The sequence below is a fragment of the Talpa occidentalis genome, unplaced genomic scaffold (genome assembly GCF_014898055.3).
Source record: "Talpa occidentalis isolate TD23 unplaced genomic scaffold, MPIMG_talOcc4v2.1 talOcc4.13, whole genome shotgun sequence".
Taxonomy (NCBI): domain Eukaryota; kingdom Metazoa; phylum Chordata; class Mammalia; order Eulipotyphla; family Talpidae; genus Talpa; species Talpa occidentalis.
The window spans coordinates 74,587,385-74,603,127 of record NW_023601322.1 but is presented as its reverse complement, the minus strand read 5'-3'; the positions used below and the strand labels follow the sequence as shown (position 1 = coordinate 74,603,127).

Below are 15,743 nucleotides of genomic sequence, written 5' to 3'. Positions count from 1 at the left end.
ATTCACACAGGTGAATCAAGGTCTTCCGTCTGGAGTGACAATCCCCAATGTGCCCTCTGCACCAGTGAGAGAAGGGAAAATGATGAGCGCCTCTGGGACAGTGGACACAGATCCCCATAATCTCTAGTGTGATAACATATTCTTGCTAGCTCAGTGAGGTCCCAGTCTGTCTCTGTTGTCACCGTATGATTAATAGCATCCTTTTAATGTAGGGCTAATGATTCTTGTCTCAAAATCCTGAATCTAGTAAGATCATTCTGATCAGTTCTAAGAGTCTAAATTACTCACTGGTTTTGGAGATGCTTTGTTCTTTTTGTTGAGAATGTTTATACTCTGTCAGGTTGCCAAGATGGAATTATTCAAATTCCATACCTTTAATCATTTGTGAAAAACCCCTTGCCACAGGCCCAGGCTCAATGTCTACAGAGGAGGGGAGAACGTACTGCAGCCCCCTAGTGGCAGCAGATGGCACCCTCCTCTATAGCTCCAAGGGGAGGTGGGGGCCTCTCTCCTCCCTGCAGTAGAAGGAGAGGAACAAGACTTTTTTTTTTTTTTTGAGCATTTTTATTTTATTTTTATTTTATATATATTTTACATCATTTTTCATTTTTGCACAGTGTATGCATTTTCATCTTGGTTATAGTCTCCATACAATTCCCACTCCCCTTGTTTTGATCCTGCTCCCTCCTCACCCCCCATGTAGTGTGTCTCTGATTTATAGTTGCTTCTTGATTTTGATTTTTACTTTATTGTAATTGGAACAAGACTTCCTTTAAGAAGGTCAGTCATGTAGAGGACACAGAACTTCAAGCCAGTGGTGTTGGAAACTGGAGGTTGAAGGAATATAGGACAGAATCTGTGATCTCCTAATGCCTGGTGGTCCCAAAGACACAGACTCCTGGGTACAGCAAAGCCTACTGTCCTCAGATTCTGAATCTTCCAGAACTCATCTTCCTCCTGTCCATCAACATGCGGCTCTCCCTGGAAAGCCCATTGTGTGGCTCTACTTGGGCCAGACACCAGCAGACCCTTTTAGGAGAACCAAAAGGACTGGAATGAAAGGATAGAGACTCATGGTGAAACAAGAAGGTGTAAAATCATGGGGATTGGGAGTCAGGTGGGCTTTTTGCCTAGCATGGCTTCCCCTAGGTTCTGTTTGGGCTCTGCCTTTCCAGGAGCACAGGGTGCTTCTGGAGCCACTGAAACTCTCCCGTGTAAGTGGATGAGGCTGGGAGAACCCTCTGCAGGCCTCCTGCAGGAAAGATCTGCTCACTTTGATCTAACACTAGGACTTAACTCCCTTCCCTGCTCCCGGTGCTGAGAAGAGTGAGGGGACAAAGGGGAAGGTCAGTAAGATCATTCAGAGCTTGGATGTGTCAAGCCAGTGATTGGTGGGTGCGGTCAAGGCTCTGGGTGCACCTGGCTCCCTAATCAGCCTGTGTCTGGGCCTGTTGTAGGGTGCAACTGGGGGCCTCCCTGACTCTAGTTTTACTCCACTGTGCTCTGCAGGAAACTGCTGACTTTTCTGTCCTGGTATGACAGTCTTTATTGGTCTGAACATTTAAGAGTGCCACTGAAAACCAACCTGCTCCGTGGAGCAGCCACTTCCTCTTCAGCTCCTGGGATGGGGTGGGGCTAGGGGCACCATACAGAGGCTGGCTTGACTGAAGCTCAGCAGCGCTCTCTGGCGTTTCAGGGCTGAAACAGTAGAACTTAGGGGTTTTTGATGGGGAAAAAAAAAACAACTTAAGTTTGAGATCTAGGTGTGGCATTCTCTCTGTGCCTCGGCTTTTGCCCTTGGCTTCTGGGAAGGGTTGGTAAGACCCAGAGATGTTTGTTTTGTTCTATTTTCTCTTTTTTCCCCTTAGTGCAGCTTTTGTTCACTGCAAAATTGTGAGGAAGGTATAGACACTTCCCATATACAGCCATACTCTCCCCCATTATCAACATTCCCCATCAGGGTGTACATTTATAAAGTTTTAAGAGTTATAACATTAGGGCTTCTCCAGTGGCGCAGCGGGTTGAGTGCAACGAAGCTGTCCATAGCTCTTCAACACAGGTTCAATTCCCGGCTGGCCAGGGAGATACCCACATGGCATGGCAGACCTCTTCTGTCCTGCCCGCTGCTCCCCTCAGCAGTGTACTTCTGTCCATCTGCCTGTTCTGCTCCCTACTCTGTCTCTGGTGAATCCTCCCACCCTCTTGCGCTTCTGGCCTGTACCCCAGTTCTTGTATGAATAAATAGATCTTTTAAAAAAATACAAAAAAAAAGAGTTGTAACATTATTCAGGAAGCTGAATTACAGCTACTCTCAAAGTAATGCAGAAATGGATTCTCTTGCTCTGCTTTGTAAAAAGTATAAAGCCCACCAGAGTTGTAGGAGATAAGACTAGGTAAGGAAGGAACAGTGAAACCCACAGGAACATAAAGTGGATACAGGTGGAGAGGAGGGCTCAGACAGTGATGCTGCTTCAGGAGGAAGTGACCATCAGGACCAAGGACACTGACACTACCCACATGCTAGTACTCCCTCAGAATCTACTATTCCCAGAAATAAACCCTTTCCATCTTCCAGAGGCAAAATGTCGGTAAGTATCCTTCTTTATCCCTCAAGAGCTAGTTTTTCTACACAGTTAGCTTCCTCTTATCTTGACCAATCCATAACTCAGTATTTACCCAGTACTCCTAACATCCTCCCCCTATGCAATATTTGTTACATGTTTAATTATCTAAGACTCTGCTGCTTCTGATGTCTGACTTGTCCTTCATCTTGATAAGTTTGTAATTGATGTCATCTTCCTTTATAACTTTGGCTATCAGGAGACTTGGGTAAATTTGAAGTTTAACTGTATTTATCATGCTGCCTTTATCAGCCATTTTTAAATACTTGTAAATTGAGATATAATTTTCCATGTTGTGTACTCACTCTTTGAAAGTATCTAACTCATTGATGATTAGTATTTTCAAAAAATTGTACAACCATCAACTCTAATATCAAAACATTTCCATCATTCCCAAAAGAAATCAGCCCATTAGCAATCCCCACCACAACCCCTGTTCCTCTCTTTCTCTAATCCCCGGAAACCACTCATCTACTCTCCGTCTCTATGGATCTGTCTAGTCTGAACAAGTCCTATACATGGATTCATTTACAGAGACAATATATGGTCTCTGTGACTATTTTCCTTAATGTTTTTGAGGTTGATCCATGTTCCAGCAAGAATCAGTTTTCTGTTGTGTGGCTCCTCCACATTTTGTTCATCTGTTTATGAGTCAGTGGACATCTGGGTTGTTTCCACTTTGGGAAATTATGAATAATGCTAGTATGAACATTTGACTACAAGTTTTTGTGGATCTGTATTTTCAGTTCTCCTGGGTATGTACCTAGGATTCGAATTGCTGGGTTATATGGTCATTTTATGCTCAACCATTAGAGGAACTGCCAGATTGTTTTCCAAAATGATCAGCTATGGATTTAGTTCTTTTCTCTAAGTCATAACTTTACTTTTCTTTGTAGTCTAATGTTACCAATATTTTCTTGTATTCAACTTAAAAGATACCTCAAAATCCTCAAGAGATGAGATAGGGTGTAAAAAAAAATACACACACACACATCTATATATATAATGCAAAAATTTGTTGGCACCCCTTATTGGCACTACAACGTGTTGGGGGGAACTGGAGACTCAGGAAAGAGTAAGCACTTGTTTCTGTGTGTTCTTAAGGAGCTCACATCTGGTGAGGCTGCAGCCTCCAACGTACTTGTTATTGAGGACATGATTAAGGGCAGAGGCTGGAGAGAAGGTTAGCTTCTTTGGGCACATGCAGAGATAGGAAAGTTTGCTTTTGACTAGAATTATCAGTGAAGGTTAATAAAGGGGAGAGAGGAAGCTCTGAGCAGGAGAATATCTGTTCATTTGAAGTGAATTCTGTGTATTTTCTGGGAAGCAATGACATCGGGTCTCTTGGTCAAAGACATTGGACTTTCCCACCATTCCCTTGATGTCTAGTATAGCGCAGCTCTCTGAGCAGGATAAAAGAATGCTCTATCCCTGAACACCTACATATCTCGGACTTGTCTCATGTTGGCACTTTAGGAACGTGATCACAGTCTTCATAATAGTAACTCCATGAAGCAAGGCTTAGCAAAGCCATTGTTGTAGCAAATGAGTGTGAAGGAGCCCACACTCTCTGCATATGCCTAATGGAGGGCACTCCCAGTCCAGGGGCACTGGGTTCCACCCCATGTCCTGGCAATTGCACCACAGTCTGGTTTTGTTTTAGCTCAGTCTTGTTTTTATGAGCTGGGGTCTGCTGCAGTCCTCTGTTGGTCAGAGGAGGGCAGATTCTGTCTCCATCTGCAGTGATTCAGTGGTTCCTGGGCTGACTACTACAGAAGGACCCTGATGGATGTGGAAGTGAGCCTGGTCCTCTCTGAGTCACTACCTCTTGGAAAGTGCTCAAATTCAGGTAGAGAGGACAGGATGTAGGCAAGTGCTCCTGGCAAGGACATGCCCCTTTGATTGAAATGTCAGTTTCACTTCCAAATTTAGGCTCAGCTATACCAAGACCAACTGGGTTTTGCCCTAAGAAAAAAAACCTGGGGCTAGAGGAGACCAGGACGGGCATCCCCATAGGTAGAATAGAACCAGAAGTCACCACTGTTGCTGTCTCGCTGACAACTAGGATGTTCGTGGCAGCTGCAAGCATCAGGTCTGTCTCCTAGTGTTATCAGAGGAGGCTGGCTGGCCCTCAATTGATTCAAAAAACTTCTCGGGAAGGGAAAAAGCCTCACTTCTGAAAGGAGAGTATGGCCTCCCCCAACTCCTACACATGTCTCCTGGAGAGTCCAGGTTTTGTCCCTAGGTGATTTTTTTTTTCTAGAAGATATCCATCGGTCAAATAGTCTTAAATCCCCCACTTATTACATATGTGTGGTTTGTTTCAACTCTTTACATCATGTCTGATTATGTGTAAAATAGTCATATCAGTTCTTATATAAATGTCGTAGAGATTCAGAGAAATAATATATGAACACCTAGCCTGGAGTCTGGTCCAAAGTGCCCACTCATAATGCTGGCTGTGATGATGATGATGATGATGATCTTGATGATTGTGTTGAAGGAAAGGTGATTATCTAAAAGTCACTGAGCAGGAGGTCAGGCTAACAAACAACGCTTCAGGTTCATGCCATCATATTAGTCCACAGAAAGGCCCAGAGGTAGCTTGACCAAGCTTCACTCTGTCCCCTGTGGAAGCTCTGCATGGTTAGAATAAGTCTGTTCTGCTATGAGACCCAAGCTTAAAGAGGGAGATTATCCAGCAATTCAGTGGTATAACGTCTCTCTCTTCTCTTATCAGGGCCATGGAAGTATGAGGGCGCCTCTCGTGGCCTCACAATCCTACAAGATTCTCACTTGTTCCTGTGCACTTTCTCTTTTCCATAATCAAATCCTCTGCTGCTTCACTTCCGAATCTCTGCTTAAGAATAAAGCATCCGCTATTCTCTCCCATATCATGATAATCACAGTGTTTAGAAACCATGGCATGGTGAGTCTTCCCAAGGAGTGGTAGGAAGGTCAATGATGAGGTAAGAAAAGATTTGGAAATAACACTCATGATCCCCAGAGCAGTTAGGCTTCATCTTTAGAAATGAGTTTAGAGGTTGAGAAATGTCCCCAGTGTTTAGGGCTACTGTCTGCAGCCTGTGATATGAGAAGCACACAGTACTGACTATTATCAGCCTAGCTTTCAGAAATGGCTGTTCAAGAGGGCACCACAGAGGCACTCATTTATGCTGAGTGAGGAAGTGACGTGAGAAAGGCAATGTGAAAGGGAAGTTGATTGCGGTAGTAATTTTACTGCTTCTATGGAATTAGCCCTTAACTCCTTAATCTGTGCTCAGGGTATATAAAACACTATTGAGAAAGTCTCCCTTGAATGCCAAGCCTGGATAACCTTGAATGAGCTGCTCTGTATTTTCTGGGCTACTTCTTAGTGGGCAGAACTGAGACCAAAGGTAGGCTATTACCATTAGCCAGATCTCCACCCCACAGCAGAGTGCCAAGAGTGGACTCTGTGAAGGGCCTGGAGCTCTGTGACTACAGAAGGAGATTGTTCTTGGACTCGCCCATCTCAAACCAAGAGTTCCAAGGGACAGGCCGTGTCTCAGGAAGAACTGATGCTGTTGATCTGCTGTGGCTCTGAGCATGGCAGGATCCAATAGCCACCTGCCAGTCCTCTCCCATAATAGGCTCAACACTGAGCAGTCCTGGGCCTTTATGGTGTTCTGGGAAAACTGGGGTGTTCCAGGGTATGTGGCCAGCTCCAGGGTTGCCACCTGTCAGGGCAGAATGGGCCCTTTTTTGCTTTCTTACTCTAAATGGACTGTGTCTGTCTGGGGCTAATCTCTGGGCACAATGTGACTATGGGTGAAGTCAGTCCTGGGCACTGGGGGTTGCTCATTGCACCTCTGGAGCCAGCTGGATTCTATTTAACATTTCTGAGGGCTCAAGGGTTGCTAAGGGTATCCTAATATGTCTCAGTATCTGCAGCCTCTCTGCTGTTTCCCCATGGGCCAGCACTGTTTATTTGCAGTGCAGGATGTGGAAAAGTCTACATGCACCGTGACCCCACATAGCCCCTCAGAAGAACCCTGACTTGTCCCCTGAAGTGTCTTCTCTGCTCCTCATCCTGGGACTCTCATTTTGGAATCGTGATTTTTCTCATAAAGGATTACTGCCTGGAGCTGGGCATGTTATTTCTGTGACATGAGATGGACTTTAAAATGTTTGTTCTTTTAATGAATATTTTAAACATTAAAATATTTAAATGGCTCCTTTATGGACCTTACCCAAATGGCTTCCTTAAAACCTTATGAAAGGGCCTCCCTGGTGGCGCAGGGAGGTTGAGCACAGCGCTGTGAAGCTGTTCACAGCCTCTGCAGTGCTGGTTAGATCCCCACCGGCCTCGGAAGCAACCTCCATGGCGAGCAAACCTCTCCTGTCTCTCCCGCTGCTCCCCTCAGCAGTGTGTTTCGTCAGTCTGCCTGTTCTGTTCCCCGCTCTGTCTCTGGTGAATCCTTTCTCCCTCCCACGCATCTGGCCTGTGCCCCAGTTCTTGTCTAAAATAAAATAAATCTTAAAAAAATAAAAAAAACTTATGAAAACTGGGCCTCCCCAATGGCACAGCGGGTTGAGTGCCACACTGTGAAGCTGTCCGCAGTCTCTGCAGCGCGGATTTGATTCCTGGCCAGCCAGGGAGAAACCCACGTGGTGGCAGACCTCTCCTGTCTCCCCCGCTGCTCCCCTCAGCGGTGTCTTCAGTCCTGTGCCTGTTCTGCTCCCCACTCTGTGTCTGGTGAATTCTCTCACTCTCCCACACCTCTGACCCAGTTCTTGTATAAATAAATAAAATCTTAAAAAATATATTAAAAAAAAAAAACCTTAGGAAAACGCAACCCTCTATAAGGTGGTATGTCTGGGATCACTTCCCACCTTCCTCCACCCTGACCACTCCTGCTCTGGGCCATGAATCCAACGCCTTCTCCCTTTTCTAAATGGTTGAGTTTGAACTCTGGCTACCGGGTAATGATATAAATAGCAAATATTAAAGTGAGTTAAAATGCTAACACTCCTCCCTTGTTTTGAACAGGAACAGAAATTCTTGGCAAGTCAGTTCGTATTATATTCTCCACGTTAGGAGTGTGCACATTTTTTGCAGTTGGCTACATGCTGCTGCCACTGTTTGCTTACTTCATCAGAGACTGGCGGATGCTGCTGCTGGCGCTGACGGTGCCGGGGGTGCTGTGCGTCCCGCTGTGGTGGTGAGTGTGGCTTGGTCCCAGACAGCCCCCTGCTGCAGGGCCAGCACGCCTGGAGCCCAGAGCCTGGTGCTGACCCTACTGTGGGCTTGCGTGATGTCACTGGAGCAGAGGCCTCGAGGCACAGACAGTGTCCCCCTCCTTGTGGGTGGGCCTGTGTGCAGGGATTTGATTCTCCACTGGCCCACTTGTCTCAGGAAATCTAGTCCCCGCTTTTCTCTGTTGTTGTTGGTTGTTGTTGTAGAAATGATGCTTTGGGTTTTGTTATTTTTAACTCTGCTCCCTCCCCTTTTGACATCTTTCTCTCCTAGAAATCATCTTTCTTCTTATGGATTCCACTAATGTAATTTCTTCAAACTTCCCTAGCACCTGTGGATTAGTATCTCAGGTGGTCTTATTTCTCTGCTTTGGCTGGAAGAGAGACTACTTTTGCTTAATGAGTTGTTAGAGAAATACCCTCTTCACTCCTGCCACAACCCTCCGGTCCATTCTGACACATTAGTGTGGGAATAACAAAGTTTGGAACAGTGGCTGCAGCTTTACCCAATACGATTACCCAGAATATTTCACCTAGGAGAAGAGAATAAGAGTAATGGAATAAGGTCCCAGCCATGCCCTCTTTTTTTTGGAGTTCTCATTTCTTTGGTTTTTCATACTTAAGTGTGAGAAAAGGAAATTCCTTCCATTTGGGGGTCTGGCACACTCTATAGCAGACTTTATTCATTTTTCTTGGTTTGGTTTCATGATATCACAATCAAATCTCCCAGCCCTGACTGGTTTCAGTGAACTGCCTAACCTCCACCTGCTTACCCATAATGAAAGCATCTTCCAGTTTTTGGAACTCACAGTTTAGGCTAGCCCTCACGGTGCCCTGTCCTTTGGCCCCTCTGTCTAGGAAACACCCTTGAAGTCCTTTGCCTGCAAGTGTTAACACCTATATAGGCTGACAGGCCACAAGTCTTGGTCTTGCTGGACCAGGTGGCTATGGTTGGACCATGCCAAGCTACTGTCTTTCTATGACCTCTAAGACTGCTCTGGTTTACCAATGTAAATTCTTGGTGTGGGATGTGAATGAAGGGAGAGAGCACTTTTTTTTTCATACTTCCCTGGCATTTGAGAGATTGTATGTTAAAAGTTATATATGATTTTGACTTAGAGATTTCCTTTGGAACCCTGTATGTGAGTCAGGAAAGTTTATAGTAAATAAGCGCAGGCCATTATCTACACTGCCCTGCCTCCAAGAAAAACACTCCTAATTCACAAGAAGAAAGCAATGTTATAAAACAAGAATCACCACCATCGTCATCATCATCATCATCATCACCATCATCATACCCTCTGTCCCTCTCTCCACAGTCCCCTTGCCAACTGAATTTATTGTAAAAGAGGATGATGATCAGAGGGTTTTTTTGGAGGGGGGTGGAGAAAGCTCATTTTTAAAAATAAGCATTGGGCCTCCCCGGTGGCGCAGCGGTTGAGTGCTCGGTTGCGAAGCTGCCCGCGGCCTCTGCAGCGCCGGTTCGATCCCTGGCTGCTCCCCGGCCACCAGAGGAGGGTCCCACATGGCGCGCAGACCTCTCCTGCCGCCCGCTGCTCCCCTCAGCGGTGTACTTCGGTCCTTCTGCCTGCTCTGCTCCCCGCTCTGGCTCTGGTGAATTCTCTCACCCTCCCGCGCTTCTGACTGTACCCAGTGCATGTATAAACAAAACAAACAAACAAACAAACAAACAAACAAATAAATAAACATGCCTCTATTAAAAAAATAAATAAAAATAAATAAATAAAAATAAGCATTAAATATATTTGGAACAGCAGAAGGTTAAGTAATTTCTTATGTACAATTAAACCGAAGCAGTACTTCAATGGGATTTGTAAGTATTTTTTATCACTGAAAGGATTTTTCTTATCACTAAATTGTATTTGGCAATTATTGCCAGTTGCCTACAGATAGGGCCGTGATACTGTTTTGAGTCAGGGAAGGTTGTGTGCATGTCTGTATGTATGTGTTTCTATATCTTTCTCTTTCTTTTTGGAAATCCTGTAATATCCCTTTGAGGTAGCTTATTTGATCAATTAATTAGGGTGCTGGGTGGTAGAGAACTTTGTCAGTTAACTATGTACACACAGTAAATGCTGTTTCTTAGGCAAAGGTAACTTTTTTACATAGTTGTAAAATTCCATTATATTCCATTGCCAAAGAAATATTAAGAACTTTGTATAGCTGTATAAAAAGCAACTAATGTTTTAAAGAATAAACATTTCAAAGTCAGCAAAAAAAAAAAGGACACATTTTTCAAAGATTATTTTCTGTCTCTTCTGAGAAAGGATTTGGATCATCTATTTCCCTGGCTCCAGTTGTGATTTTGGTCTAAAACCCCAGCACTTTAAATATTTACTATAATAAAACTTATGTTGAGAGAGAGAATAAACATAAAAATAAAAGGGCCATGATTAACCAGAAGAGATTAGTAAGGATCTTTGCCATAGAACCAATAACACAGGAAGGGACAGCTGTGATATGTCAGCATCCTGAGTGTTCAGCAAAGAAGGTCCATCCCAGCAGGAGCAGCCTCACTCTTTACTAAAAGAGAATTACTTTTCCTGTTGCTTACACACCAGACCAGGAATGTCTTGGCTGCTGCATACTGTACCAGGGACAGGATTGCCTCAGCCAGAGGGTGGCTCTGGCCCCAGGCCAGAACTAACCAGCTGCGTGCTAGTTCTGAAATTTTAATAACAATAGTTATTAGTGTGGGAATAACAAAGTTTGGAATAGTGGCCGCAGCTTTACCCAATATGATTACCCAGAAGATTTCACGTAGGAGAAGAGAATAAGAGTAATGGAATAAGGTCCCAGCCACACCCTCTTTTTTTGGAGTTCCCATAAAAATATTTTCCCATAAAAATAAAATCATTACTCTGACCATCTTGTTCTTGAAGACGAGACTTCTGAAGGGGTCCTTATCTGTCCAGGTGGGCTGGGAGGACATGGGAAATGCTTGGGGCTCAGTGCTGCCTGTTGCCTCCTCAATCAATTTGCCACATACAGGTCCCAGCACTGAATAGCCTTCTCTGTTCAATTTGAATTAAATCCACAGAGAGATTAAAGGGTATCTCATGTGGCACTCCACTAACTTTTAAAATGATCAGCTAGACTTGAGACTTTTGAATTAGTACGACTTTTGGGTGTGCAAAGTAGAGATCCCAGGGCCTCCCCGGTGATGCAACAGGTTGAGCTCAGTGCTGTGAAGCTGTCCACAGCCTCTGCAATGCAGGTTCGATCCCCAGCTGGCCAGGGAGATACCCACATGGTGTGGCAGAACTCCCCTATCTCGCCTGCTGCTCCCCTCAGCAGTGTATTTCAGTCAGTCTGCCTGTTCTGCTCCCCACTCTGTCTCTGGTGAATCCTCTCACCCTCACACACCTCTGGCCTGTACTCCAGTTCTTGTATAAATAAAGAAATCTTAAAAAAAAAAAAAAAGTAGGGCCTCCCTGGTGAACTAGGGGTTGAGTCTCAGCACATGATCAGGCTACGGCCAGAATTTGATCCCCAGGCAAGGAGCTAACCCACATATGGCACAGCAGACCTCTCCTGTCTTGCCCACTGCTCCCCTTGGCAGTGCATTTCAGTAAATCTGCTTGTTCTGCTCCCCACTCTGTCTCTGGTGAATCCTCTCACCCCTGATAACCTCTGGCCTACACTCCAGTTCTTCTACACAAAAATATAAATAAATAAATAAATAAATAAATAAATAAATAAATAAATAAATAAACAAATAAATAAATAAATAAATAAATAAATAAATAAATAAATGGAAAGGCTTGGCATGAAATGACCACCTTACTTACTGTAACCAAGGTATGAAAGGAGTGTGTGTGTAGAGAGTGGGGAAGGAGCCCACAGGGGCCATTTGGAGAAAGCTTTGCAATTTCTAGCCGACTAAATGTTTGGAACTTGAGACCATTGACTACCCTATAGCAAGAGCTTGTGGTGAGAAAGGTAGGAAATTTCTAAGCACAACCTGGTTAGAGAAAGCTTTTTGCTCAGAAGTAGAGCAGCCCATGAAGTACACTGCGTCTATGCATTAAGACCTCTAATTCCACACAAATACAGCAGCCATAGCCCCATGCAGTTATTAAGATTAAAACAGAATAAACTTAAAAATTCATTTCCTCAGGCACACAGGTCTCACTAGTCCAATAACCAGCCATATGTGGTTAGTGGTTACTGCAGTGAAAAGTGCAGATACAGAACACTGCAGAAAGTTCTCTTAGACAGCAGAGTTGTAATTACTGAAGGCCCATTGAAGCAACATCACAATTGCTTCAGGGACTACCTAAGGACATATTCTGAAAAATATATCCAGCATTCACTTGTTAACCCATATGCACTAGCTGGAGAAGGGAGTTGGGGGTTGGCCATTAGTTAAGTTTGTGTTTTGCTCTGAGGTCCCTCCTAGTGAGTCTTTGGAGGAGCCCATTAATTATTGGAAACCTCTGTGTCTTCTTGTAATTTATTTTCTAGGACAACTAAGTACTGATGAATAGGTAAAAAGAGTCCAAGAAATTTGGAAAGAACAGGGAAATATAAATAAATATGAATGTGATAAAAATAAATATAAGTACAAAGAAGAAAAATTAGAAAAGAAGTCAACTATGTCTGAGTATCAGTTATAAATGTGGATAGACTGTGTAACTTTAAAAAATTAAGTTTCCAGATATTACAAAACAAAAACTGGGCTGGGTACTTGTGAACCTGCGAATCTGCTGAGGCATGGGACAGCTCCCTGGAAGGTGCCAGTGTGGTCCCTGACTCCCCCAGCTACAGAAATTCCCAGGAGCAGAGATACCTGGCCATCCTTTACCTGAAAAGCTTGTGACCATCACCAGCCAGGGCACCAGGGGTTCTCATAGAGATGGACACGCTGAAAAGACTAGACTTACTGTCTAGTGGGCTGTCTCTTCCTTGAGCCACAGTGACTGTTAAGTTTTGGATGGCCTTCTCCTGTTGCCTTGACTTAAGCACACCCACAGTTAATGTTACCCCAAGTACAACTGATGATTGATCTTGTGATTTGATCCAAATTTGGAGACTTGAGGTGGCTTTGGTCATTCCTACAAGTAATTTATTCTTATTTCAATGAAAATCTTAGGTCTCCTTCCCAACTTGCTTTTAAAAGACAAACTAGAATTTCACAAAATCAAAATTACTGGGGAGCAGCTTAATGCTATCAAACCCTGTTATTGTGAAAAATTATAAACTATTAAACATAAATTCTAGGTTTATTCCTGAATCTCCCCGATGGCTGATATCCCAGCGAAGGTTTCAAGAAGCTGAAGATATTATTCAAAAAGCTGCAAAAATGAATAACATAGTTGCCCCAGTGGTGATTTTTGATCCTGTGGAGGTAAGCATTTGGGAATTTCCTCTTGAGATCAGCTACACATTATTGATTTTATGGAACTTAATTCAACCTGTTTTGAGTGCCTACTATACCAGGCACTGTAGGAAACCTTAAGAACATGATTAAGTTCTGAGATAAAATCTGCCTTAAAGGGTGGGGTAAGAATGAAGTGCAATAACATGTGTAAATTGCTTAGCATATGGCAAATGCTGATGAAATATTAGTTGCCTTCCTTTTCTGCAAGTTTATCTCCAACATTTTATTGGTATTGCAACATACCATTGGTGCAGTTACATACTGGTGATGTTTGAATGTCAGGATTAAGTGGGGAAAAAAGTTTTTGAGTACTATTCTACTCATGGGTTCCCACTGCACCCTGAATCCCCCTGAAGTCTGCTGAGGAAACTCTGCAGGCCCTTATTCTTGTTATGTCGTGTCTAGAACCTGAAGGGCTAAGAGCACAGACTGGCAGACTTACAGGTGGTGTCAGGGAAAAGCCAATATTCTGTGGAAGCAGCTGACAGTGAGGACTTGCAGTCCCCTCAGCCATGCCCTGTGCAGAAAAGACTGGAAAGATTAGACACAGTCCCTGTGGTTAAGGAGCATAGAAAGTAATAATGTAACTGAGAGTGTAAAGGGGCATAAAATTAAAGAGAAATGAGATGAGCCAGGAGGAAATACTAATGACCAAGGAGGGCACATTCTGTGCCAGAGGAGAGCAGAGTGGCAGAGGCAGGTCCAAACTGGAGAGGACACTGAGATGGGATGGGGACATACAGATGAGGAGAAAGATACGGAACTGCAACTGCTCGGGATACCCCAGGAAAACAAGGGTGGCTGCAGTGGCCCATCTTAAGTCTGCACTCCTGGCTACCCAAGAAAGCAGGACCCTGTGGAGTGTGTGGGCATGCCAGGGCCTCACCCAGGACTTCTCCATTCCTGCCCTAAAGGATCTTTGTTGGGAACAGATTCTCCAGCAGGGCTGGCAACTTAATCACAGTGGCCATGAACCCAAGCTCTCAGAGGTCTGCCAGGACAAACATCTCTTAATCCCTTGTTCTTTCAACTGAGAATTCCATTCCCAGTCTTAGTCAATTTAACTGGATGCAAAAATAACAGTGGGAGTGTCAAACACTTCTGCCTCAGGGCTGTGCTGCATGTTTTGCCAATATTAATTGGATTCGTGGTCTGATGCCTGTCTGAGAGGAACTCACAGAGGTCAGACCTACATGGATGAAAGCCGTCATAAAATATACAAGAGATACACTGATAGATCAGTGAAGTCCAATGTCGAATCACATGCTTCCGACATGCTTTGTTTCTTCCTTCTGTAAAGAAGTTCAGGCTCCATGAAACAGATTAGCCTGAACTGGACAAGCCCAGTGAGGAGAAGGGAGCTTGTGCTTTCCCAAGACCCTCCCCTGCCCTTGCTCTCCTCCCAAGCATCTCTTTAGGAGGTTTGAAGGGCCCTGTGTCTCCGAATGCAGCCTGCTCTGAGTGCCAATGGGGGGCCACCAGATGCCAGGCACAGATGATAGACTCATTTGCAGCTCATACTGACCATAGCTAGTAGCTACTACTAGAGGCTCCCCACCCCTCTTTCTTTTCAGGAGAGGGAAGAGATGGTACAGAGAAGTTTAATAATTTCCCAGTGCCACACAGCTAGAAGTCTCACCGAGGCCTTGCCAGTGCCAAAGTGTATGCTCTTACCAACTGCAATCTCCCCCCTCATGTTAGGGAGAGTGGCATTAACGTGAAAGAAATAGATTATCATCTTAGGAAATGATCTTGGCCTTCTCTGGCTTCCCTTATGCAGCACCTCAACCTACTCATGGTGCCTGGTCCAAAGGTATTTTGGTGGCCCACACAGGCCAGGGACAACCACCAGAAACTACACCACTCTTGTCTTGAGGTTTCCAAACCTGGGTCCTTATCACAGTCACTGAGGAGCTTTAGACATACAGATTCCCAGGTGTCTGGGCCTGCAAACATCCAGATTAGGAAGGCCTGGAATGGCCTAGCAACCTATACTTTCATAGGGCCCAGAGGAAGGACCAAGTATAGCATAGATCTAACCCACAGTCCTATCTGTGCATGGCACCTCTCCCAGAGCCCTCCAGGAGAACTTCTAGCTCCCACTAGTTTATACAGGGGCTTTGCTTTGTAGCACTAACAGGGGTATATTGCTGGGGCTTGTTCTAGAATGGTACTCTCCAAATGGTACAGGAGAAAAATGCAAGATGGCTGTGCATTGTGTGAAGCAATGTCTGATTATTGTTGGAAAGAAGGAGCATCTGCCCCAGCAGGAGGTCCAGCATTCTTATATCCTTCATGGCAGACCCTTCTTCAGCCTCTCATTCTTTGCATGCTTTGTGTCTATACGGTCACAAAGTCCTTGTACCTTATCCCAAGCAATTCCCACCTCTGCTCCTTGTATCTTCTAGTTTCAATCTTGATAAGCTTGGTTACCTAGATTCCTAACACATGCCAGGGTTACTTCAGTAAATGAAAAGTAA

At 44.4% G+C, this 15,743-nt stretch overlaps 1 protein-coding gene across 1 annotated transcript in view; it reads left to right on the top strand.

Annotated features, from left to right (window-relative positions):
- The window catches only part of LOC119243492 (solute carrier family 22 member 4), a 43,921-nt gene that overhangs the window by 18,701 nt on the left and 9,477 nt on the right, over positions 1-15,743 (top strand). Inside the window, exons 4-5 of the mRNA XM_037509370.2 lie at positions 7,654-7,825; positions 13,104-13,230. Coding sequence (XP_037365267.1) covers positions 7,654-7,825; positions 13,104-13,230 — 299 coding nt within the window. The remainder of the gene's footprint in view (positions 1-7,653; positions 7,826-13,103; positions 13,231-15,743) is intronic.